Consider the following 25524-nt stretch of genomic DNA (forward strand, 5'->3'; position numbering starts at 1 on the left):
AATAATCATCCGTTTGACCTTAAATTTGTCGCGTTTTGTCCCAAATTCAGTGGAGACTCTGGCGTGGAATTTCAGGAAAAAACTATTTCGGGATAATTTTTCATAAATTTTGTGCAAACCATGGCTATCCTCTACGAAAACTTGTGAAATTTCGCCCTGCTTTCTGCAATTCCATTCTGGGTCTGTATTGCGCTGAAAAAATTCACACAAGTACTTTCATACGCTGTTTGCACCCATAAAAGGAGGCACGTGCATAAACAAATCACAAAAAGAAGATACGAAGAAGAAAAGCCAGGACGTCTTGTTTTAGGAAAACCAGTTTTGTTCGCTCTTGGTCTGGGACTTACTACGCCTTACTCCTTGGGTATTTTGGTCTGAAATTTTTACCAGATGTTCGTCATTGTGTCTGCTGTGTTTTGGCTAAGATTTGAGCCCTAGATTCATCCCACAAGATTGGCAATAAATTTTTTATTCATCACTGCCAGGGCTGAAAGGAAGATTCGTTTGTGTGCGAAACTTTTTTTTTCGTGTGTGAATACTCATCCGTTTGACCTGAAATTTGTCGCTTTTTGTCCCAAATTCAGTGGAGATTCTTGCGTGGAATTTTAGGACGAATCTATTTCAGGAGAATTTTTCAGAAATTTTGTGCAAACCAAGGCTATCCTCTACGAAAACGTGTAAAATTTCGCCCTGCTTTCTGCAATTCCATTCTGGGTCTGTATTGCGCTGAAAAAATTCACACAAGTACTTTCATACGCTGTTTGCACCCATAAAAGGAGGCACGTCCATAAACAAATCACAAAAAGAAGATATGAGGAAGAAAAGCCAGGACGTCTTGTTTTCAGAAAACCAGTTTTGTTCGCTCTCGGTCTGGGACTTACTACGTCTTACTCCTTGTGTATTTTGTTCTGTAATTTTTACCAGACGTTCGTCACTGTGTCTGCTGTGTTTTGGCTGAGATTTGAGTCCCAGATTCGTCCCACAAGATTGGCAATAAATTTTTTATTCATCACTGCTAGGGCTGAAAGGAAGGTTCGTTTGTGTGCGAAACTGTTTGATTTTTTTCGTGGGTGAATAATCATCCGTTTTACCTGAAATTTTGTGCGTTTTCTCCCAAATTCAGTGGAGATTCTTACGTGGAATTTCAAAAAAAAAAATATATTTTGGGAGAAATTTTCAGAAATCTTTAGAAATTTTGTGGAAACCAAGGCTATCACCTTAAAAGGCTTGAGCCTGGGGCTATGTAATGTTAGTTAGCATGATGTCCTATTAAAAGGGATTATAACTTATTTAAAAATTAGTTATAGGACCTACTAATCATTACAAAAAAAATCAATAAATTATCCAAAATCTTAGGCAAATATTACTACTTGAATTCGATAATAGAACAATTAATTATGACTTATAAAATACACTTCTTACTATGAGTAAACACAATAAAAATTCTAGATGTTTTAGGTAAAAATCCTATGAATCAAATCCTAAATAAGTCTTTTGAAATTTTGGCAATCTGAGTACACAACGCATCTCTAAGCTAAGTACACAAGTCTCTTAAACTCTCCATAAGTTTAATCCCATGCACACAATATCTCTTCAAGCAAAGTACATAAAAAATCTCTAAGATATACATCAATGGGTTTATTGTTTGATTACACTCTTTACTCTAGAAATTACTTCAAAATGGTGAAGGGTTAACAGTTGAGATCACTCTCTATTTTTATATCGTCTAGAAGGCGAACTATAATTATATAATTATAAAATGTCTTTTGACACTTTTCACATACATGTAGATTACTCATTATGTCTTGGAGCCTTTTTTTTTTCTTTTTTGCATGGAAGTGTTTTCTTAGATAGAAAGGATCATTGTAGGTTACATGCTTTAGGTTACATGCTTTCAACTTTGCAAATATTCATGACTTTCTATTAACATCCTTTAAATTAGAATGAGATAGTTAGATCACACTCTTTATCTTTATATTACTAAGAATACCATATTAAGATTTCTAATGAATAATATTATGTCTCGATCTTGTAGACAATAAATTATATAAGATCTCAATGATGTGTTTAGGACTTAACACTTTCATCATGTGTCTATTTGATACGACTTGAGTCGTTTGCTGCTTAACACTTCAATACATGGTTCTCTTCATATAATTTATTTTTTTTATCTTGGTTCTTAACATGTAATGCTACATACATATATATTTGAAGTTAAGAACCATTCCATCTTTATCTTACAATTGTATTATCCTCACACTTCTTAAATATAAGAGTGTTACTTCTTAAATATAAATATAAGAGTGTTTTGATCAACTATTTTTATTCTTTTTTTTTTATTTTAGATCTCATATATACAAAATAAATTGTCTATTTATAATAATGTATATTATAAAACTATGTCTACAGATAACATTGTTGTCTGAACTATTAGGTGTCCAGCACTTTTTTTTAATATTTGTAGCATTCATCTAACTTTCTTTTAATATTTGTAACATTCATCTAACGTTTCTTGATTCATTAAAATATATATTTGTCTTTTCTCATAATTGGAATTTTTTTTAATAGCCATAAAAATTTATTAGCTACATTGTTAATTACTATATATTGTTTAATAATTGTATGTTAAAAATTTGAACATTGCACTGTTGTTTATATGATTATTATGTGTTTTTTTCTTTTTTTGTCCAAACAATATACTATATGAGGTATACTCCTAGAAGTGGAGTGAAGGAGTATAAATATGTGGGCAAATGCTCCCTACACCTAACACTTTTGAACTTGCACTCAACATAATTTTAAAAATTCCAAAAATATCCTTTATTCTGGAAATGAAAATCCAGAATTGAAAGTAATGCATTCTGGAAAAATAAATCCAGAATAGATTTTTGTGTTTCTGATATAAAAATCCAGAAAAAAAATCAAAATCCCATTCCAGATAAAAATATCCAAAACTGAAAATAATATATTTTGAAAAAAATTATCTGGAAGAAATTATTGTATTCCAGAAAAGAGGATATGTGAAGCTATATAGTACTTTTTAAGGGTATATTTGGTTTTTTCCTTTTTGGGTGGAGTTATATAGTGGCAGAAACAATTGCCAAATATGTGAAGCTAAAGTACAAGTTAATATTAAAAGATACTAAAAGAAAATCATTATTAATTAATATTCATAGGAAACGTAAATGTACCTGGAGAAGCAAGCACGCAGATTGCACGTGATCATCTTTAGTGCTCCTTCTTTGCTTCAGACACAAGACCAAAACCAGACTCTTTCTTCTTTCTCACACGCTCACACTCGCTACCTTCTTTCTCGCTCATTCTTTACCGACAAACACAACACCCTTTCCCTTTTCTCGGAATTTTATTTTCTCCTTTTTTTTTTTTCCAAAGGAAACAAAAAAGGCCCAATTTTCGCCATTCCTTTCCTTTCCCCTTTCTACCACACGCACGCGCTCTGCATTCTCCTGCACTCAAATTCATCCAATGTCTTTCTCCAATCCAACCTTTTGAAGCTCAATCTGGGATCTCCTTGGCGGATCTCAATTTCTCAAATCCAAATGCACGGTTACAGCCGCCTGGGTGGAGCAGCGCGGTCGCCGCCGTCGTCGCCGCGGTTCCGCCACGGCCGGAGCAAGAACGGAAACTGGGATTTGTCTGCGGAGAGCAATTCCATGGAGAAATTGGTCTTTATTCTTATGTCGGCAGTTTTCAGAAGGCGAGGTTTGCTTCTGTTTGCGCCTTTGTTGTACATTTCCGGAATGTTGCTGTATATGGGTTCCTTCAGCTTCGATGTTGTCAGTATAAAGAATGGTGTCGTTCTTGTACACAAGCGTGCTCCTCCTGGTTCTGTTTATAGAAGTCCTCAGGTCTTCGAAAAGCTATGGCCTTTCATGGAGGCTGAGGCTGGCAATGCTAATAATGGAACATGCAATGTGGTACTTGATCTTTTTTTTTTTTCCTTTTTCAGCTTCCTGTAGTACTGTCTTGTGTTACTTCATTCCACATTTGAAATTGAAAACAACTGATTCCCATGATTCTTACCATTGCTGTAAAAGAGATTGAGCTCTGCTGTACTGTTTTTGTTTATATTGGTGATCAATATGTTGTTCTGTTTTTGCAACTGGAACTAATTGACTGAGAATCTGGGATGGAAATCATGCAGTTGATGAAAGCATGGAGTAGTATAGAGCTTAGAGAGTGGAGGCCTTGTGCTAACAGAAGCGTTCCCGAAGCAGGTGGTTTCTTCTCTGGATGACTAATTGTACAATCTTCAAAATTTGTTTTAGTTGGTTGTTGCATATTTTGTATTATCTCTTTTAGTCTGTTTTGTTTCTTTGGTGTTCATCTCTCACTCATTCAATTTATTTTCAACTTCACATTTACTTATGGAATCTTGATTATTTATTTTATTATGTGTCCTTGTTCTCTTTGTTGAAGGAATTTGCTTACCCTTTTCTTGCCATCTTTTCTCATGTTGTTTTTTCGACTTAGAATTGCCAAAGTCAAATGGGTTCCTTATAATTGAAGCAAATGGTGGATTGAATCAGCAACGCTTGTCGGTATGCCTATTGATGAAACCAAAGATTTTATATTTTACTGGTTTATTTATCTGGAATTCTTATATCATGTTCGGTACATAGGAATGGTGATTCCATTCCATGTAATGAGGGATTCCCTTTTTCTATGCGGAAAATAATGATCATAGAAGGTTAATTCAATTCTAGGTCTCATTATATAGAACCATGAATGAAGCATAGAATACCATTTCCTCATTGAGAGATAGGATTGAGATTCATTGCTCTATGAACTGAGAAAAATCGTTCTATTTTATAAAATGACTTTGAATAACTTTTTCTTTCCTTTACTTCTTGTGACTTTTTTTTATCAGATAGTTTCCACTTTTATTTCCTCATCCAGCACTCTTTTGTTTTTATTTCACTAGCATCATTTTGTTTGCCCTTTCTTCCCATGGTTTCATTTTTGTATTTTGGAAAAAAAAAACTCTTAGAATTTGGTTTCTGGAGATGGTGTTTTTAGAATTTTTTATTTTTTTTTTGTCTAGAGTGAACGAAAAGAAAAAATAAATATAAAATAGAATAAAAATAAACTTAGGAACCAATAAAATAAAATAAAATAAAAAGTAAAAAGGAATTAAAAAATTAAAAAGAATTAATAATTTTAATTTTGGATGCATTAAAAAATAAATGTATTGGTTGTAAAAATAAATAAATATTTTTAATGTTTAAAATAGTTAGAAATATAATTATTGAAGAAAGAAATGAGCTTTTACAAAATAAAAATAAAATGTAATAAATTAAAAATATTTAGTTTAAAATTTAGTTTTTTTTGTAAGAATGAAGAAAATAAAAAATTAAACCCTGCAACAACATAAAAGTTGAATTTATAAACATAAATTAGTATTTATTTTTATTATTATTGATGATGTAATCATGTTAATTTCAAGTAAAAAATACAAAGCATAATTTAAAAAAAAACAAAGTCAATTAGTATTAATTGGTAATGGACACACAGATTATATAGAAATTGAAGTTGTTTATTAATAACAAATGGGGAAATAGTGCTATATGAGGAAAAAAAGTCACTTCTGGTACTAAATAATTCCCCAGTCTTAACTGCAGTAGAATACCTTGAGTCTATTGTAACTGCCTTGGTTAGACGTTTACTACTAACTCTGAGTCTTTTTTGTAACAACTCTCTATGTTTACACAAGTATTTATATTACAGCACAGACTCAAGAGAAGTTATTTATAACTGTCAAATTAAGGCAGTTACAGGAAACTCAAGTTATTCAATTATAGTTAATACTAGAGAATTATTTAGTGCAAATGAGTTATAAACGCACATCCTCGCAAGTAATAATATTGCTCTTCTTTTTTGCACAATAGTTTGCTTGTAAATAAATAATAAATAAATAAACCTGAATGTTCCTTGTTTATGTTTTTGCTTGCATGTAGCAAACTGTAATGGAATCACCATAGTTTGCTTGCATGTCATTCCATTTTCATCTCATGGAATCACCATTCTGTATATTAAACATGCAATAAGTCCCTTGTGAATGGGTGCAAGGGAATTTGAATCATGTAGGTCGCAGAAGGGATTGGAATGCTGTTAATGGTTATTTTCTTCAACAGTAATTTGTTTTGTAAATAGGTACCTAATGAGTTATATCTAGAGGGCTTTATGAGGTTGGTGTATATTTTTCTCCTAATGTTTGTCCTAGTGTCATTTTTCTCTGAATGGAAGTATGGTGATATACTGTCAGGCTAACACAGTTAATGAATTTAGATGAAGGACATTGATACTGCAAATTGCTATCTACTTTGCATCATATGCCCTTATTGTTTTGATACTTACTATTACTAATCTTTATGCAGATATGTGATGCTGTTGCTGTGGCCGGACTACTAAATGCAACTCTTCTTATTCCTATATTTCATTTAAATAGTGTATGGCGAGACTCAAGGTAATTTGCTTTTGTTATGCTTAATTTTAAAATTGGTGACATAATTACTGTACATTAAAATTGACTAATAATAGTAATATGTACATATATCTTGTGCAATCAAAGTTAATGGAAAGGTAATTTTATAACCCATGCAATTAGAGTAACAGAGTTATTCTTCTTTATGTAGTAAGCTGACTGGCTCTCGACCAATTCAGCATAGTTTGTTTATTAAAGCTGTTGTTAGTTATTACCAGCTCACCAAAGTTAGTTAAAATGACGTTAATTGTTGCCAGCTCATCAAAGTCTGTTAGAGCTTCTCTGTATATATGCACTGCTTGCATAGTTTATGAGATCAGAATATGAGATACATACAAAAGTTCTCATATTTTATCTCAATTTATTTCTTAGAGTTCTACTACTTAGGGATGCTATTCATGTATTATAATCTTATGCTTCATCTTGATATCTGGCAGCTATTTTGGTGACATTTTTGATGAAAATTTCTTCATACAATCACTTGGAAATCATGTACATGTGGTGAAAGAACTCCCTGTTGATGTACTCGAACGATTTGACAATAACATAAGTAATATTGTCAATCTTAGAGTAAAAGGTTGGTCCAGTTCAGCTCACTATCTTCAGAAGGTCCTTCCTCGGCTTTTGGAAATGGGGTGTGTGCCTCTCTATCTTTTTTTCTCACCATTGGTTGGCTTCCAGTTCTAATGCTGTTTTTTAATTTTTATTGTCTTTTTTTCCATTAAGTTTAGTTATTCTCAATAGTAATTAACATATATTTTCATATGATAAAGATGTAAAATGGAAGCCAAATAAGATAGAAACATATGTATTATTCACAACTGAAAAATAATTTCATCGCATTTGGCTGCTTGAGTTTCCATAGATCAAATCAAATCTCTTTATTCACCGATACTTTGATTACTGAATCATTGACTTCTTAAATTGGCATGTCATCACAGGAAGAATGGGAACTCTTCAAATTCATTAATGTAAATAAAATCCCAAACAATAAAAATAAAGACCTGATTTTTGGTCCCTAACAAGTAACAGCTCATTACTGTACAGTGTCCCTGTTGACCTGGTAGCCATATATAGTAATACTACTTCACTGACTTTTGCTGCATTTTTTATTAGCATGCTGTACATGACCCCCCATTCTGACAGTATATATAAAAAAGAGACGTTAGGGATCATTCACTTAGGTATTCCAACAACAAAGTTTTCTCCTATGCTCTAATGTTGATTCTTTTGATAGATGTGCCTGAATTGTGCTATAATTCGGTTCCTTGTCATCTTAGTCTCACTCTGGTTTGATAAATAATTTGCTGTCATACAATTTTCTGATTACATGGTGATAATCTCTTCCGAAATCTGGAATCACTTAGGCTTATGCAAACACACATTTACAACATAAAAGTAGATATGCAGTATTGATAACATTGTATGAAAGTTTGAGTAGTTGAATTTAAAATCTACTTGCTTAAAAAGTCGTAGGTTTTGTGGCTCGCCTTCTGTCTGGAACAAATGCAAGGCTGGTCTTGTTGAATTTGTTCTGATCTCTTATTATTATTATTATGATCACTGTTCTTCATTTCCATACAGCCAGTTTGCCATATATTGTGCATGGCTCCTAAGAGGACTTTGCTCGTGCTTGTCACAGGGCTGTTCGCATTGCACCTTTCTCCAACAGATTAGCTCAAGCAGTACCCTCAAAAATCCAAAGACTTAGGTGCTTTGCCAACTTTGGAGCTCTTAGATTTTCCGAACCTATACAAGCACTTGCGGAAAGCATGGTTGATCGGATGATTAAACATAGCTCCCAAAGTGGAGGAAAGTATGTTTCAGTGCATCTTCGTTTTGAGGAGGTGTTTTTCTAGTGTCTCTGTACTTATGTTTTTGGATTTACTAGATTCAGTATTGCACTTTTGATAGTTTAAGGATTTTACCACACCCATAGATATATCATTATATTTTAGCTTTGATATTTGAAGCAAGGTTGACTATATGCCTACTTTCCAATTGTGACTTATAAACACAATATTGATCACTTGATGTCGGTCTCTTTTGCAAATTATTGATAAACAAGCTATTTTGAACCTTTAATTTCCCATGTTTCACCCCCTTGGTTCTACATCAATTGATATTCAGAGCCTTGTCCTGCATGTTCAAACTATATGTTGCACCAGAAGCCTTTTGCCTGGCAATTTTCTATAAATTGGTCAAGCACTTATGTGTGCCTGGAATATTCTTTTTTCCATTCACTGAATGCTAAGCACAAACCAAGAACAGGGAAAACTGTGCCAATGTCTTCTTCTGTTATAGAAAACTGCTGAAATGAGCTCATTTAGAGTCTTAAATTTCTGTATCTTCTCTGAAATCCCTCTGGGGGGTGTTCAGTGAATTATACAAAATCAAATCCAGGAGGCATGTAATGGTCTCTGCACACCATCAAATACCAGAGGAGTTGCCTGCATCACTCTCTTGTGGATACGCTGTTCTGAGCAATGAATAAGCCTGCATGAGACTTCTCTATTGCTCTCCTAAATTGCAGATAAGGGGATGTAGTATTTTTCTTGCTGAGCCTCTTGAAATGCTAAAAGATGTTTACCTCTGCAGAATAGAGTTCTAGCACAGGAGGATAATGATGTGGAATAAATAAAGTTTGGGATAATTTAGGATATTTATATGATTTTCCCTTATATCTAGATATAGTAATTCATTTTAGCATTTAGTATTCGTTCACTGATTGGAATTGACTATATGTATTACTGCATGATTTCATATCCATCAGTTACCTTTTGCTGCTATGTTTTACAAATTATTTATAAATAGGCTATATTGTCAATTTTATGTGTGTTATGTGTTTTGGCTATTTAGTTTTGCAGTAATTGTATATTATTTATTATAATTGTTTTTTCTCTGTATAAAGGATATGGTTGCATTTTCATGCTGTGAGTATGATGGAGGGGAGGAGGAGAAACATGAAATGGATATTGCTCGTGAAAGGAGTTGGCGAGGTAAATTCAAAAGAAAGCATAGGATAATAAAGCCTGGTGTTAATCGTGTGGATGGAAGATGCCCATTGACTCCATTAGAGGTATGCAGTTACAGATTCTTGTCCTTTGTTGGGGTTCTTCATCGTTTCCATTTCTTTTCCCCATAATTGTGCTGTTTAATATCCTTTGGGAAAATAAAAGGACAATACCAGTTTTCAAAATTATATGTTGCTTGTGCTTTGGCTGTACAGTTGTGCTTTTTTTCATTGATAGAAAAGATGGATATCCAATGGGCAAGGGAATTAAAAGGTTGGAATGATTCGGGTGTTCAAGGATAAGAGTTTAGAAATGGGATTGTGAGAACAATATTTTGGTGGTAATCTCTCCCTTCCAAAACGCAACCAGCACAGGATGCATTGGGCAGTTACAAATCGCACAGCTGCAAGAAAAAAACTGTTACCAACCTCTCTACCACCCTATTTCAATGATTGTGCATTACCACACCAGCAAATCATTGAAAGGAAATAAACCAAATAAAAGTATTAACTATCAAAGATATTAAGGATGAAATGGAAAAAAAAGAGTTGCGGCATCTACAAGCGATACCATATGAAATGAAAAGTGGGTCTTATCTTATAGTTTTCATGCCTCATTTTGTTTGATGCTGTAGGTGGGATTGATGCTTAGAGGCATGGGTTTTGATAACACAACCTCAGTATATGTTGCAGCAGGAAAAATTTATAAAGAACAAAAGTACATGGCACCTCTTAAACAGATGTTTCCACGATTACAAACCAAGAATACACTGGCAACACCAGAAGAGCTTGCTCAATTTATGGTATTGAAGTGGTCTATGCTTGTTAACAAAAAATCATTTTATACTTTATGGCAATGAAAGGTGATTCAAGGGGGAAAAAAAAACTATTTCTGTAATGCATATGTTTATGATGTAGGGGCATTCGACTAGGTTGGCCGCTCTTGATTATACTGTTTGCCTTCACAGTGAAGTATTTGTTACAACACAGGGTGGGAATTTTCCCCACTTCTTGATGGGTCACAGGCGCTATATGTATGGTGGGCATGCAAAGACAATAAAACCTGACAAGAGAAAATTGGCTCTATTGTTCGACAATCCTAATATAAGGTACAACTTTGACCATTTCCTGGTTTATATTTGCTTTTGCAATTGCCTTTTTATTCAAACAGTAAAATATTTAATTAGGAGATGAAGTTTATTTTTCTAGAATATGGTTACCCTAATAAGAGAAAAATTACCTCTATATTTGATAATCCTAATATAATGTATACATGAAAGAGGAAATACTGAATAGTCTTTCTTATAATAACTACAGAATGTATTTACATTATACAGACCTATATCAATAATTATTTTTCTAAAAAACATTGAACTAAATCTAATAAGGGAATAAAGCGCTCCATGGGACACGAAGTTCAGCAAACAACGATGAAAGATGAGCTCAATAATTTTCGTTAGTAGGACGAACAGGAGTTTCACCTTTTAGATTTGTCTGCTTTCTGACTATTAATTAATATCAGTTTTCAAATAGATGTAAATGTTTATCATTTATTTTCTCGTCTGAAATGTCGATGTTACCCATCTGATTCTTACCCTATATTTTGATACCTGGATAGTTTCTGTACTCGTTATAAAGTCACTAGAATTTTTTACTGATTTGGCAGATGGGAAGAATTCAAGCAGCAAATGAAAGACATGCTTCGTCATAGTGATCAAAAGGGAACCGAGTTGAAAAAGGTTGGTGGATCTGTATATACTTTTCCCATGCCAGATTGCATGTGTAAACAGGCAGAACTAAAAAGGGAAAACGCTAACACGACGTAATATATGAAGCTAGAAGTGTAGAGGAATTGTCTTTAGGAGATCAAACTGTTCAATGCTTGTAATTTATTTTGTACCATTACCTTTTTTATTTTCTAGTTCAAATATTAGCTGTGAAATCATAATCGTAATTATTGTATATGTACACGGGATTCATTGTACATGAGATTCATTGTAAACTCAGATAGAAATTGCACGTCATTATCTTGAGCTGTTGCAATTTAATTCACTGAGCCAAGCTGCTTCATGTCGCAAGTCATAAATAATATCAACGATGGCCAATTATGTATCCAATTCCTTGAGACCATTCTTATCAATTGCAACCAATTTGTTACGCTCAACCATGTAATAAGGGAAATAATGAATCAATGAGCAGTATAATATGGGCCACTGAAAAGTCTTGGTGGGTATTATTTATAGTGACACATACCTAACCCTATTTCGTGCTCATTGTTCATTGTACTATACTCAATCGTCTGAAAAAGTTATAACTTACACTTGATGACAATTAACGAGACATCTAACCCAATCTCTCACAATGCATTATTCCTTCCGACAAATCTGACATTCGTATACTTTCTTTGAAACACACCAACTTCGTTCTTTAATTGGGACGCGTAGAACATATGGCGATATAAACACAAAGGGGAGAAAATTATATGCTCAAGAGAATAATACATTCTAAAGACCACTTTGCTAATCACAGAAACAAGACTAGTGTGTCAGGAAAACGTTAGGCAACCATAAATACCACCACTATTTTACATCAGTCAAGGTCCAGAGTTAAACCATTTTTACATGCAAGAAAAAGCTGAACATGTCAACAAGGGGGCATTAGTATATCTTTGGCCAGAATCACAAGGTTTAGCAGCCACTAGCCAGACATGAATGACATTGCTCGTCTGAAGTCCAAAGGTCTGAGGGCTTCCTGGGGAAAAGGCTTTCCATCTGGTAGCCACAGTCCACCCTCATGAGGTAGCATCAACTTTCGTTGGGCTTGGCTATTTCTCGCATCTTCAACACCTTCCTTGGATGGAACCTCTTGCTTTTTCTTCACAAATTCAAAAAACTCTGCAACTTGGCGTGCATATCTGCACCACAGGCAAAACAAAAAATTGCAATGCATTAAGAATCAATAGATAAATAGTTCTAATTCAATGCATTTTCATGCATAAATCTCTCGCCATTGGAATTCTAAAAACTAGTATTGTAAAATCACAAGAATTTACTTGTTAAAGGAGACCTTACCTTTACTTCCAGATATATCAATTACAGAAAATGTAACGTTTCACTCACCACAACCATTATTATAAAGAAGCAGTGACAAGTTAAAGATTTGCTAGTGAAGAGTGACATTAACATAAAGAAGTGCAAAATTTGCGTGGAAAGCAAATAATTAATTAATTGACAGTGGTAAAGGTTTGGGAATTATGCCTAATAGCAGAAGGACAAAGAAAGTAAGCACAGACCCAGTTGTTGATTACCAAATAGTCCTGCAGATCCATTATTGGCTAAACAAAATTATCTTATTAGCAAGATGCAAAACAACCATTTATAAAACACTAATCCTAGTTGTAAGTTACAGGACACGTATATTACATATTGATATACCCCTCCCGTATATTCTAGGGATGAAACAATCGAACGATACACACAATACAAGGCAAGTGAATAAAACCCGTTTAGTGTCTAGAGAAGTGAATAAATAAGTTTGAATTGAACCATTTACCTTAGGTTTATAGATTCAGAGAAAGTAGTTATTTTTTCCAGATGCTTTATTGGCCAGTTACATCATGACTACTGCATAAAATTCATGCTCACATCCACCAGAAAAGTAGTGTACCAATGTAGCACAAAAATTGTTCAACATATATTAATTTTAATTGTGTATGTACAGGTTTCTGAACATTAAACGCATTTACAAAGTTTGCCAAAGAACCAACAAAACTACCAGTATGTTTAATATTTAAAAGTTTAGAAGCATGTAAAATAACACATTAACCTTTAGGACATAGCATACAGCTAGTACGAGCTCAGCTAAAAAACAATCCAAACATAATAATAAGACTCCTTGGGACGATAAGAGTCATAATATTCTAACATACGCAAAGAAGTCTGAGGGAAGAAAAGCATAATCCATAATGCATGATAAGGAAAATGAAATAATGAGTAAGAGATAGTTTATCTTACTGCCTCTTTGCCTCAATATCTTTGCTGAAATCAATATTGGGTTCACAGTCCAGAACCAGTGCAGGAACCTGTGTGTAGTTAAAACGGTTAAGCCAATCTACTCCAGCAAATAAGAAATTCAGACACGTGATTTCCAAATATTATACCTTCTGAATGCTTGAATGCATGTGACCACCTTCCAGATAAAAAACACGGTCTCTTATATCAGGGTGTAAAGAGTTGTCAATGTGATGGGGTAGCTTATTGACTGATAAAACTCCATGATTACCACTTTGGAAGGGAAATAACCAGCTTTCATGCTTTTCATGGAGGTCACGGAGATAGTCCAGGGAAACTCCACCTTCTTCTTCTCTCTTCCGTAACATCATTCTCTTATGGCAAGTATCAGGACTTGCCCTAAGATAGATAAAACCATCAGGAATAAGTCCAGGCAAAGAAGACACGACAGGATCAAACCACGAGTCATAAATACTGATCTCCATCTCATTCATCCAATTGGCTTCATGAACAGCCCGCACAAAAACCTTAATTGAATAGTGACTAGTGAGATAAAAAAAATCAAGATTTTACCGCACAGGTTTCTTTCCTAATAAAATCAAACAGAAAAGCAAGAAAATGTGGCTTCAAATCCAATAGTTGCTATTATTTTGTAAATGACATCCAGAAGAAGTTGCATCATCGGTGAATGAGGAAAAAGGTAAACTAGCACACTCACTCCAAACCAAAGGAAAGGAACAAGACCAATAGACAATCAACAGCCAGGTAGGATTTAAAGAGGGGATCAAGAATACCAAAGAGGCAAACACTCACCATTCTGTCACTGAAAACACTCCTCTCCATCAGACGAAGAGGCTTGATTCCACCAGATGACTCTCTTTCCTGCATCACCCTTGTAACAAATACATAGTTCTGAAAGGTGTAGGCATACCTTTGTGGCTCCGCGTAAAAAGCATCCAAAATATTAAAGTGGTCAGGTCCAACATCCTGCCACTTGTTAATGGGTTCAGGAACAACCTCAACAAGGTCACGCAATTCAATAGTTTCATTCGCTATTCTCTGAAGGAAGGTAGTCTTGCCAACGCTGATATTACCCTCAACACAGAATGTTAAGCGCTTCTTCTGCTGATGCTGCGCAGAGGAATTGTCTTCCAACTCCTCATCAACACTCTTTTTAATAAAAGTAGTTATACTTTCAGCATGGTTCTTGTGGATTATCCCGATAGAACTCTGCAGATACTCAACCATCTTATCACTGGATTTGCCAAAGAACTGCAGCAGATGACCCAAACAAACAACAACCAATATTGCGAAATAGTCAGTACAATCCAAATAACATTTCTTTATCCTTCTTTCATAGCTAAAAAATAAGATTATAAGAACTTGGGGTAGTTATTTAATCTCTTAACAGAACAAGAGTGGACAAATAACTACAAGCAGAGGCATTTATTATTAATACCATTCCTATAAATTGAGTTGGAAGACACTCAGCATAGCCAAATTCAGAAGGAGAAAAAAAACACAAAAGGGTCGTTTGGTAGGAGATTTATTTTACCTTTCCTATGAATCTAATGTTAGGAACGTTAGATTCCTATCATTAGCATGACAATTTTAAAAATAATTCCGATAACTCTTAACATTCCTATAATCACTTTAGAAAAAACAAATTTATCCAAGTTCCTAGGAATATATATATTTTAAACGTGTTCCAAGAAATGTGGTGTTCCAAAAGTGATTTCCTGGGAAGATTTTGTACATTAAACAACCAGAACAGGATACACTAAAACAGCATGTGTAACGAAGAAAGACGTTTTAAGAGAGAGGGGGAGACCTTATCCTTGTAGAGTTGCTTGAGTTGGGCAACACCAGCGATACCTTTCTGAACGAGCTTTCTGAGATTTCTGGGACCCACACCGGGGATGGCCAACAAATCAGGATTTGACGGAGCGGGAGAGGAAGAGGGGGTAGGACCCTTTTGCCTCCTATTTAGCCTGAGGCTAAAGGGTCTCTTCTCCTTTGCGTGGTCGCTCTCCACAGAAACACCGTGAAGAGAGTGGGAGATAAAGGAGCCGTGAGAAGCCGAAAAGAGGGAGCGGTTGGGGGAGTGGTTAAGGAGAAGAAGGGTGTTAGTCCTGGTGGGGGTGGGGTTTAGACTTAGCCTACAGCCACAACAAGTATTGGAAGAAAAGGAGAGATAGCGAGAAGAGAGATGGGGCATAAGGGCTGCGAAAGGCTTCTTCTTGTCGGAGAGGGAAGAAACAGCAGGAGGAGGGTGCGGCGGTGCCGACATTGGTAGAAAGTTAGAAACTTTGGGAAAGGAGAGAACAGAAATGGAGAAGAAGGGGAGAGAAGATGAAGAAGAAGAAGAAGAAGCAGAAGGGTTAAGCAGTTTCTGCATTTCAGTGAAGCTGTGTTTTCCTCATAGTTGTTAGAGCGGGAAGGGTTTTAGGTTTAGCCTCTTTCACTGTTATGTTGTGTTATCACTCTCTCAATCTTCTATTTTTCTATTACCCAACAAAATTGGATACCCATTCACATTCCCCAATGAAAAACCATACTTCAGATCATTCTGTAACTGTCCAACGGAATCAAATTACTCTAATCTAACTTATACTCATTTTTTATTTAATTAAACATTTTTTTAAACCTGTTTTTCTTTTTTTTATAAAATCTTAATTTTTATTTATTCTATCAATTTACTGTTTTCTTAAGAACGGATTATGAATAAAATCTGTTATCATCTATCATGGAAGAAGATTGTATAATTTTAAAGCCTGTGTTCAAATTTCATTGTCCTTGAATAATATTAAGAATTACTTAATGGATTCTTAATGAGTTTAATAGTATAGACTAAAGTTATTAAATTGATATGTGTGTCACTAATGGCATGATAGTAATAATCAATATATATATATATATATGTTTAATTAAACATAAGGGAAAATTATTTAAACCACATACGTATACAAATTAGTAATATTAAATTTATAAAATTGAAACAATGAAATTCATACCAATTTTTCTTACACCAACTTTTTGAAACATGCATCCAATCCAATGAATTTTTGAATTTTCAAAAATACCCCTAGTTATGGAAATAAAAATCCATAATTAAAAAAATACATTATTGTAAAGCAGATTTTGAATGAATTATTGTGTTTCTAAAGTGTAATTTTGAAATGCAGAAAAATACGTTAATGAAAACAAAATTTAAAAACATAATGTACCGACCAGTCATCGGTTATCGACTTCATTGACTGATCTCAGATAGCACACCAGTGCCTGAAAGTAAAGATGGGTCACGTAAGGTGGATTTTAGATACACATATCAGGATGTTGGTCGATCTTCGGATATCGATACCATAGATATCGACGTTGGAGATCGACATCAGACTCCGCCAGAAGAGGGAGAGATCGGACGTCGACGGTCTGAACAGTTATATTGGACCACGTAAGGTGGGCCTATTATACTAAGTTATCAGTTAAAACATCAGATATGAGGAAAACCTAAGTCACGAGGGATCCATGCAGGTGGTGTGCATAGCGCATTCAGGCACGACACGAGTGAGTAATCCTTAGAGGCACTAAGGCCCATTAGGGTTAGGGATTCCAAGGGAAGTTGCATGCATGGCACGTGAATACTTAGGGCACCCTCAGAACAGATGGCGGCAGAGATTAGGTGCACAAGTTGGTACCCAGGCGGGCACTCTGTTAGTCGTTGCACTCCAGTTAAGGGAAGTTCTATGTGTCAGATTATGCTAAGATTATGTAATGGCGGCGCAAGGACATTCCCCAAGGAACCCTAGACATGGGTAACAACACAAAGGTAAACTCTAGTTTCGACCTATATAAAGGGTGCTAAGAGCCCTAACAAGGTACACAGTTTCTAAGACTAAAATTACTTTATATACTTGGTGTTTCTTTGTCCTAATACTGACTTGAGCGTCGGAGTGCAAACAGCCGTTAAGACACCTTTGTCTTTGCAGGTGAGAGATTTTTCAACAGAAGGAGTTTAAGTCAACGGCCAGCGAGTCAACCGGCGAAAACATTGTAAAAGAGAGTTTAGAATTGTAAAAAGTGTTCCTGAAATCCAAATAAAAAAAAATATTTAAGAAAAGAAATTACACAGTGTATTTTTATCACATTCCTTTTATTTAAGAGATTTTTGTTATTTCACATAAAAAAAATTGAATATGAAAAATTATAACATAAGGAATATATCTATCTAAGTTTCAACAAAATCAAAAGGAAAAAAAGAAAGTTAGTAATTAAATCAAACAATTTCATTCCAGTGCAAATATTCGATTTAAAAAGTTTGGATGTTCTCTTTTAGAATGCACAATCCACACTTATTTACTTTAATATTGCTGAATTTTTAGATGGTGAAAAATACATTTTTCGAGCAATTTATTCAGAACGTATATATTTTCAAAATTATGTTGTGGATTTAGATTATGTTACAGATTTTACAATTAGTAAATTTTCCATTATGCAATCAAAATTTTAACTCTTAAAACTTAATAATAGTACTTGCAAAATTCATAACTACTATGAAATTAATTTTTTATTTCAAATTTTACATCTTAAAAAATCATAATTGTTACAAAATACAAAACATAAAGTTGTAATTTTAAAATTAAAGAGGATGCAATAACAAATCCTGGGATGCAGCAACAAATATCCTATTTACTAGCTAATATAAAAATTATTATTAATATGTCACTGTGTGTAATTAAATCGAAAACCCCAAATATTCCACCTTCAATTAATCTCAATTGTAACTTAAATGACTTTCAATAATATTTTATAGTTTTATAAGAGTATAATATTTAGAAACTATTATTAAAATTGCTTTATATATTTATCTAAACATTTTTAAACCTAATTTAGCTAACAGTTTAAAATCTTTTAAATTCATACCATTAAACATTAAAATTTATAATCTAAATCACGAAAATAAATAATATTTTAATTTCTCTTCGCTTTTTTAGAACGAAACAAAGTTGTCAATAACTTTAATTAGTTTCTTAAATTAAGATAATTAATGTGAATAAAGAACAGTCATAACCAATTATCTTCCTTAATGGATTTTAACCAATTATTCAAATTAGTTATTCTCCCTTCCAATACAATAATTAAGATAATCTATCTGAATTAAACTCATTAAATACAATAAAGTATTAAATATTTATTCTACAAGGACACTAAAATTTATGTAACAGAAATAAATACTTGTTGTAATGATGTTCATAAAAAAGTTAACTCTTCAAATTCCTCTCTCTCTATATATATAAGCTTTTTAATATAGTTTTCATTTCATGAAATATAAGACGAAATAGTGTTTTTACAATATATTTATTAAAAATATCATTACCTAATTTAAAAATATATAAATTATTCAAATTATGAACTATATTAAAGAAGTGACCTATTTAACTTATTTTCTAAACCTTAAATCCTAAAACTTTTATAAAAGCATTTTTAACTGTTATATGATCTATTAATAAGTTTTAAAACATGGTTTTATCTTGATGAGATAGAAATATTGAAACTAACTTTCAATGAAATGAGATACACATTCATAAATAAAAATATAAACTTACATTATTAAAAAATATTTCAAACTATAAAGCATCTATGTACATCACAAAATACAATAACATGGTTACAAAAAATTAAATCACAGTCATTGATAATATTTAAGTCACTTTCATTGAATGTCAGCATGATAATAACCCCTTTGTCACAAATATAATTTATGTATTAACAATAAAGTAAGAAATATTGTTCAAAGAAAATAACACCAAACAAATAATAAAGTAGAATAAAAATGTTATATAATATGGTCAGATTTCATGACTTAGAGAAAATTTATGAAATGTGTGAAATTTTTAAATTAGATATTTTTTTTAGAGAATAAACAACTTAAAACCATTAAATAATTAAAGATTACAAAACACTTGATTTGAAATAAAATAATATAATAATGTAATTTTTTATATTACTAATATATCAATATATAATAATTATATCAATTCAATATATTTTAAAACAATTATTTAAATTTTATTAAATATGTTACTTTAAAATAAAAAAAAACTTCACTTGCTAAAAATACGTGGAGTATTATTTAACAAGATTTCGACATTCAATTTTCTCTAAAACTACAATTAAAATTAAGTAAATATTTTTTAATTAAATTATAAATCAAAATATGTTATTTTTAGTTTAAAAATATTACTATATTTTATTTTTTTCTTAATGTTTTGAGATTAAAAAGTATATATAATTATGATGTGATTGTAAATCCAAATGCAACCACCAAAGCCTCCTAACTAAAAACTCTTATATTATTTGAAACTTAAACTATTTCAGACTAAATATTCCACGTATAATTCGAATTTTAGTCTCTCCTATTTAATTTGTTGAGTATTATTTGAAACACAACCACTAATAGTTTAAATTGAGTTGTTTTTGAAACACAATCATTATTGACTAAGACTAAATATTCTTTGAAATACAATTGATTCTTACTGAGTATTTTTTGGACAACCGTCACTCCCAACTAAAAAGGTCAAGGTTTACAAAGGAAGTGATATAAAAATCTCTAGATTGCTCAATAAAATAGATGTTATGTCTTACGACAAATACATGATAGATTCACTCTTTTAGCTTGCTCTTAAACATGAACAATGTTCTTCCTCACAACTATAAAGGCTAAAGTTAACTCAAGATGATTTTGTGTTTGTTCCTGTTGGAAGACTTTCTTCCTTCTTCCTTCTTCCTTCTTCAAAGAGATATTTTATATACAGTATTGGGAAGAAAATAGTCATTGCACGTCCTTTGTGACTGTTGTGAGGGTCTTCTTTTACTAGTGCTTCTTCATAAGCGTGTTTTAAAGCTTCAAGACGCATTAAAAGTTTTTGAGTTAGCATTTAATGTGTGAGACTTCTTCGACAATGCCTATAAATCATGACAAAGCTTTACACGTCAAGGCAGGTGACTTCCCTTTATCTTTTTGAACAAAGTGTAAGGTTTGATATAACCAACTGACTCTTAACATTAACATTGATAGCCACCTTTTGAGAAGAAAAAAAAATGTTTACAAGAAGCAACTTTTCAGCAAGTTCTTCTTAAAAAAGAAAAAAATGTATAAATTCTAAAAACATAAAATAAACATTCATTAATGACTGATATGCACTATTAAATACTTCAAACTCTTGTTTGTTATACTTATTATTTGTTCTAACACATTAACATAATAAGAGTTTCTTTAATAAGATAAAGTAAAATTAATATCATGATTTCTACATTAGGCATACTTTTAATTAGTAAAGAATCTTAATTCACAGCTACAAGTCTAAGAAATCTGACTTGCCAATATAAAGGAGTATTACACGAAATTATTATTTACTCATTTATTTTAAAAAATGTATTTAGCTTTGAACAAATAAAAAATAATAGTTATAATTGCAAATATTAATTAATGTTACAGTTTTTATTGCAAATCAAGGTGTTAACAATCTACTCTTTCACACAATTTTTCAATACATATCTTATTATTAATTAAAATCGGTTAAATAAAAGTGAAACAAGAAAAAAGAATCTTATTTGCACCTTAATATACTCATTTTCAATGGAATCCTTCCTTAATAATCTAAAAGAAAGGTTTAACGTAAGAAAAGGTACTTTTTGGTCCAAGAAACAGAGTTTCCTTGAGCCTTTATACAAGAGCACAGTAGAAGACGAAAAACTTGACCTTTTAGAAGCAATTTATGTATTTTTTTTTCAAAATGATGACATGGGTTGCACTTGTCTGCACGTTGAAAACCATCTACAGAATATGTGCTTATTTTGAGCTGAGTTTGTCTCCACTGTTCTGTTTGGGTTGCCACTGTTCTGTAAAAGTAAAAAAACACTTATTAAGCAAACACTTGTTAAGCAGAGTAATTAAGAAAAAGGTGTATTTTTTTTTGTTTGGGTTAGGTTGAAGTTGAAAGAAAAAGAGAGAGAAGTGAATTATGATTTGAAAGTCTGGAGTCGTTGAAATCCAACGCATTTAATAAGCTCTAAAATCAGTTGGTTTCTTAGCATATTTTGCCTTTTTATATTTTTGGCATTCATACCCAACAACTTCACAACTTCTCCAACCCTCCCTCACCACGAAAAATTAAACAAAAAGACAAAGACATAGCGATAAAGGAAGAAAAACTTGGGCTTTCTTCGGTTTCCGAGGTGCAGTGAAGAAAGTGAAAGATGGGTAACAGTTTTATTTGCAGGACTAAGAAGGATTCGAAAGATGTTGGATCGAGAAGCAAGAGAATGGGTAGATCACAGAGGAAGCCTGTGAGTGAGGAAGAGCTGCATCTTCAGGCCCTGTCTATGGCACTTCAGCAGCATCAATTGTCTCAGAGGTTTGAAGGCTCTATGTCTCGGAGAATTGGCTCCTCTAGAAGGCATGCTGTGTCTGAATCTTTTTCAGCCAAGCAGGTGTGTGCCTCTTTTGTTTATTCAATTGTTTACTATATTATATTTGCCATGATTTGTGGGTTTTGATTGAAAAGTTTTGATTTTTGAATCATTTCATCACTGCCAAAAAGTAGCTTATCATGATTAAGATCTTTGTGTATATGGGTTGGGTGGAAGTCAAAACTAGTGTTTGTGATGAGTGGGAGCATGCATGTTGACTCAACATATCAAGCCAGGACTGAAAAGTGAACATACAAAAAGAAATCAAAGGGCTACTTTTTTTCGGTTTTATTTTATTTTTGGCTAAAAAGAGGGGTTGTTCCTTTTGTGCCTCAAAAGGTGCATCTAGAAAAGTACATGACCAATTCACTGTGCTTTCAAAAGAAGATGCGATTTGTTTATGATTAGTTGCCTGTATTCTGTACTGGTTAGCATGCCCCACTTTCCTTGACTCTGCTATATTCTTGTGCATTTTGACCCTATTTGTTCTTAAGCTTCATGGGAAAATTCTTTTCTTCTAGTTTTTTAGGCAGTCTAGCACAATTGTCTAAAGAAAAAATTGTTGTTTCATGTTTGGAGACAGATTGTTTTGAGACCTACAATGGAAAGGAAACGTGTAATCAGTACTTAGCATTTCACAACCTTGTTTTTGCCAAGAAAATTGGTTAGGAAGCATTGTTGGTGGTCAGACATTAGCTATAGTCTATAGGGTATCATAATGCTATCTCTTTTTGATTGTGCATGTTAAAATCTGTTTGCCCCTGTATTTTGTTTGAAATATTTGCCTGACTTGCTAGCGTATCATGTGCAGGTTCCAGTAAATCTGGAGAACATTAAAATAAAAAGGTTTGTACTAATCCATGGAGAAGGTTTTGGAGCATGGTGCTGGTACAAGACTGTTGCCCTTCTAGAAGAAGCAGGGCTGCTCCCAGTTGCCTTAGATCTTACTGGCTCTGGAATTGATCTCACAGACACTAACAGTGTCACTACATTGGCTGATTATTCAAAACCTTTAACTGTTTATCTTGAAAACCTTCCTGAGGATGAAAAGGTTTGGATGTGTGACATTGAACATAGTTTTAACTTGAAGCATGTTATTGTCTACCATTCTGTTATATTTGATGAAGATGGAAACTTTGCAGGTTATTCTTGTTGGTCATAGCATTGGTGGTGCATGTATTTCTTATGCGCTGGAAAATTATCCTCAGAAGATCTCAAAAGCAATTTTCCTTTGTGCTACAATGGTGTCTGATGGTCAAAAACCATTTGATGTTTATGCCGATGAGGTATCTAGTTCGCTTCTTTTTGTTTACTTATGTGATCAGTTGAATTTTTAGATTGGTGCAATACAATCCAACTTAAATTATTCACAAAAGCTTCTCAAGTTTGGAACCATATCTTACCAATTATGTTATATGTGGGGCATATATTGCACTTCATCCTTTCCTAAACCTATAATATACTATTTCCGGAGGAAAAGGTTCTTTATCTTGTATTTTCATCCTTGAGTGAACATGTTTTACTTAATTTATTATTTCTATCATTTTGATTCCATCCCATTTCACTTTTTTTTTGGAAGTTCTAACCAGTTATCTACACTGCAGCTGGGATCTGCTGAACGATTTATGCAAGAATCAAAGTTTTTGATACATGGGAATGGTAAAGAAAAGCCCCCTACAGGATTTATGTTTGAGAAGGAGCAGATGAAAGGGTTATATTTTAACCAATCCCAAGCGAAGGTACACAGGATTTAAGACTATTTCTAACTTCTTTTCCTCCAACTTCTTTTAACTGCTATATTCTGACTGCCCATTCAAATTAGATACTTGAAGTTGTATGATTTGTGCCCGTATACCTTCAATGATGATCATACCTTTTATCTTCACTGTTTACTCCACTTGCAAGCTTCATGCTTGTAGAAGATTTAAATTGAGTAACTGAATGACTATCCCCATTAGTGCAATAAGGAAAACACAACTTTTGTTCCCCCACCTATAGTGGAACTGAAAGGCAATTTTGTAATTGTTGTTGATCTATGAGCTCTGAGTGAGGTAGATAATGCCCTCAGAACTCAAAATTAGCTTGCTGGTATTCAACCAACCTGGCTTTAAGTTGAAGAACTAAACCCCGTCCTCTAAAAGCTCATGTGTTGTAGTTGTGTTATCCCCCTTTCCAAATGCTTTAGGACAGAGTTCTTATTTCATTTATAATTTTTAACTGCATTCTTTAAGATAGACGGTTCTTTATGGACAAATATTCGAAATGATTTCTTAAACTTCTGTTTTTTTTTATTTTGAAAGTTGTTTAATTGCCCCAGAAAAGGAAAGGATTTCTTAAGGAAGATTAAGCAGAAAGTAGTCAAGTGAATCCTTGAAAGTGTATGTGCTTCTATAGGTGGTCAATTCAGGATTCTTATTGATTGTGATTTTCACACACAGGTGACCTGAATGATAGTTAGAGCATTCGGATTCAATCCCTTTTACTTGATTCTTGTCACTTTTATTCCTTTAACAAAATAGGAGAATTTGACCTGACTCTTGGTTTGCTTTTTAAGACCGAGAAGGAGCAGAATTGTTGAATTTGTAGGTTCCTAATTTTTTTCTTTTTCTTTAGTCCATTTCGGATCCGTTTGAACTTGTTGGCGTTGTGACAAATGTTATGGAATTATTCAAGCATGGGTGAAAATGTTCATATATATTCAAGCATTAGCTTTTATGTTTCTAAGAGTCTATTTGGACATATTTATCCAGAAATAAAAGAGTTTCTACAAATTAGCTTATGCATACATTTTAGCTTATGAAGAAGCTTATTTCATTTGTTTTCTTATTTTTCTTTTGGAAAAGGGCTTCTTGAGAAATTTGTCTAAAAGATACTAAGTATTGTTATGTTAAGGTGGTATTTGTTATTTTCCTTATACCCAGATGAATTTTTTTCTTCTATTTCTGTTTCTATTTATTACATTTTTATTCCTGGTTGTTGCATTAACACTTTCTAAGTTCTGATAATATGTGAAATGAGTTGTATTTCAGGATGTTGCTTTAGCCATGGTTTCCATGAGACACAGCCCTCTTGGTCCAATCATGGAGAAGCTGTCTTTATCTGCTGATAAATATGGCACCGGACGCAGGTTTTACATTCAAACATTGGATGATCATGCACTTTCACCAGATGTCCAAGAGAAGCTTGTGAGGGAAAATCCACCTGAGGGAGTTTTCAAGATCAAAGGCAGTGATCATTGTCCATTCTTCTCCAAGCCACAATCTCTCCACAAAATTTTGGTGGAAATAGCTCAAATTCCATAGCTTAATGCACAACATGATTTGTTTTATCTTTCATCTCTTAGGATTACAGAATTGTAGAGTTGATATTGCTTTTCTACATTGACCATGAAACAAGAGGCCCAATTGGGAGAAGTATTTTTATTTTTTATAATCTTGAAATATAATATAGGAAGAAGCATGATTTCATCCCATTTAAGACAAAAATATTATTCAATTAGTAAGTGACTGCTGTAAGTTTTTTTGTTT

General features: G+C 33.1%; 3 protein-coding genes across 4 annotated transcripts; 2 read left to right on the top strand and 1 right to left on the bottom strand.

The window, feature by feature from the left end:
• Positions 1-3106: 3106 nt before the first annotated feature.
• Positions 3107-11635, top strand: LOC137834563 (O-fucosyltransferase family protein). 2 transcript variants are annotated; one of them, XM_068642586.1, is made up of 10 exons: positions 3107-3938; positions 4166-4238; positions 4495-4562; positions 6399-6487; positions 6943-7140; positions 8148-8352; positions 9417-9584; positions 10154-10321; positions 10437-10627; positions 11185-11635. In XM_068642586.1, the coding sequence occupies exons 1-10, from the start codon at positions 3186-3188 to the stop codon at positions 11342-11344; spliced, it is 2073 nt and encodes a 690-aa protein (XP_068498687.1). In that variant the 5' UTR covers positions 3107-3185; the 3' UTR covers positions 11345-11635. The 2 variants fall into 2 exon arrangements, 1 of the variants encoding a protein (XP_068498687.1); XR_016521116.1 differs by having other exon boundaries at positions 3111-3938; positions 8148-8321.
• A 378-nt stretch (positions 11636-12013) lies between these two features.
• DNK (P-loop containing nucleoside triphosphate hydrolases superfamily protein) lies at positions 12014-16112 on the bottom strand. The gene is made up of 5 exons (XM_068642587.2): positions 15360-16112; positions 14342-14800; positions 13678-14055; positions 13532-13599; positions 12014-12432 (listed from the first exon to the last, which is right to left on the bottom strand). The coding sequence occupies exons 1-5, from the start codon at positions 15924-15926 to the stop codon at positions 12216-12218; spliced, it is 1689 nt and encodes a 562-aa protein (XP_068498688.2). The 5' UTR covers positions 15927-16112; the 3' UTR covers positions 12014-12215.
• A 5172-nt stretch (positions 16113-21284) lies between these two features.
• Positions 21285-25482, top strand: LOC137834566 (putative methylesterase 12, chloroplastic). Its single transcript, XM_068642588.2, has 5 exons — positions 21285-22018; positions 22809-23048; positions 23140-23283; positions 23602-23736; positions 25027-25482. The coding sequence occupies exons 1-5, from the start codon at positions 21785-21787 to the stop codon at positions 25297-25299; spliced, it is 1026 nt and encodes a 341-aa protein (XP_068498689.1). The 5' UTR covers positions 21285-21784; the 3' UTR covers positions 25300-25482.
• Positions 25483-25524: the final 42 nt, after the last annotated feature.

The sequence above is a fragment of the Phaseolus vulgaris genome, chromosome 5, assembly GCF_051622355.1.
Source record: "Phaseolus vulgaris cultivar YP4 chromosome 5, ASM5162235v1, whole genome shotgun sequence".
NCBI classification, from domain to species: Eukaryota; Viridiplantae; Streptophyta; class Magnoliopsida; order Fabales; family Fabaceae; genus Phaseolus; species Phaseolus vulgaris.

Excerpts from the sequence above, each read along its gene's own strand:
- LOC137834563 (XM_068642586.1), top strand. The coding sequence starts at position 3,186 with ATGTACCTGGAGAAGCAAGCACGCAGATTGCACGTGATCATCTTTAGT. Across the intron at positions 9,585-10,153 it reads GCCCATTGACTCCATTAGAG|GTGGGATTGATGCTTAGAGG; the intron begins GTATGCAGTTAC and ends TTGATGCTGTAG. Across the intron at positions 10,322-10,436 it reads AAGAGCTTGCTCAATTTATG|GGGCATTCGACTAGGTTGGC; the intron begins GTATTGAAGTGG and ends TTTATGATGTAG.
- DNK (XM_068642587.2), bottom strand. The coding sequence starts at position 15,926 with ATGCAGAAACTGCTTAACCCTTCTGCTTCTTCTTCTTCTTCTTCATCT. Across the intron at positions 14,801-15,359 it reads AGCAACTCTACAAGGATAAG|TTCTTTGGCAAATCCAGTGA; the intron begins GTCTCCCCCTCT and ends CATCTGCTGCAG. Across the intron at positions 13,600-13,677 it reads TGCATTCAAGCATTCAGAAG|GTTCCTGCACTGGTTCTGGA; the intron begins GTATAATATTTG and ends AACTACACACAG.
- LOC137834566 (XM_068642588.2), top strand. The coding sequence starts at position 21,785 with ATGGGTAACAGTTTTATTTGCAGGACTAAGAAGGATTCGAAAGATGTT. Across the intron at positions 22,019-22,808 it reads AATCTTTTTCAGCCAAGCAG|GTTCCAGTAAATCTGGAGAA; the intron begins GTGTGTGCCTCT and ends TATCATGTGCAG. Across the intron at positions 23,284-23,601 it reads TTGATGTTTATGCCGATGAG|CTGGGATCTGCTGAACGATT; the intron begins GTATCTAGTTCG and ends TCTACACTGCAG.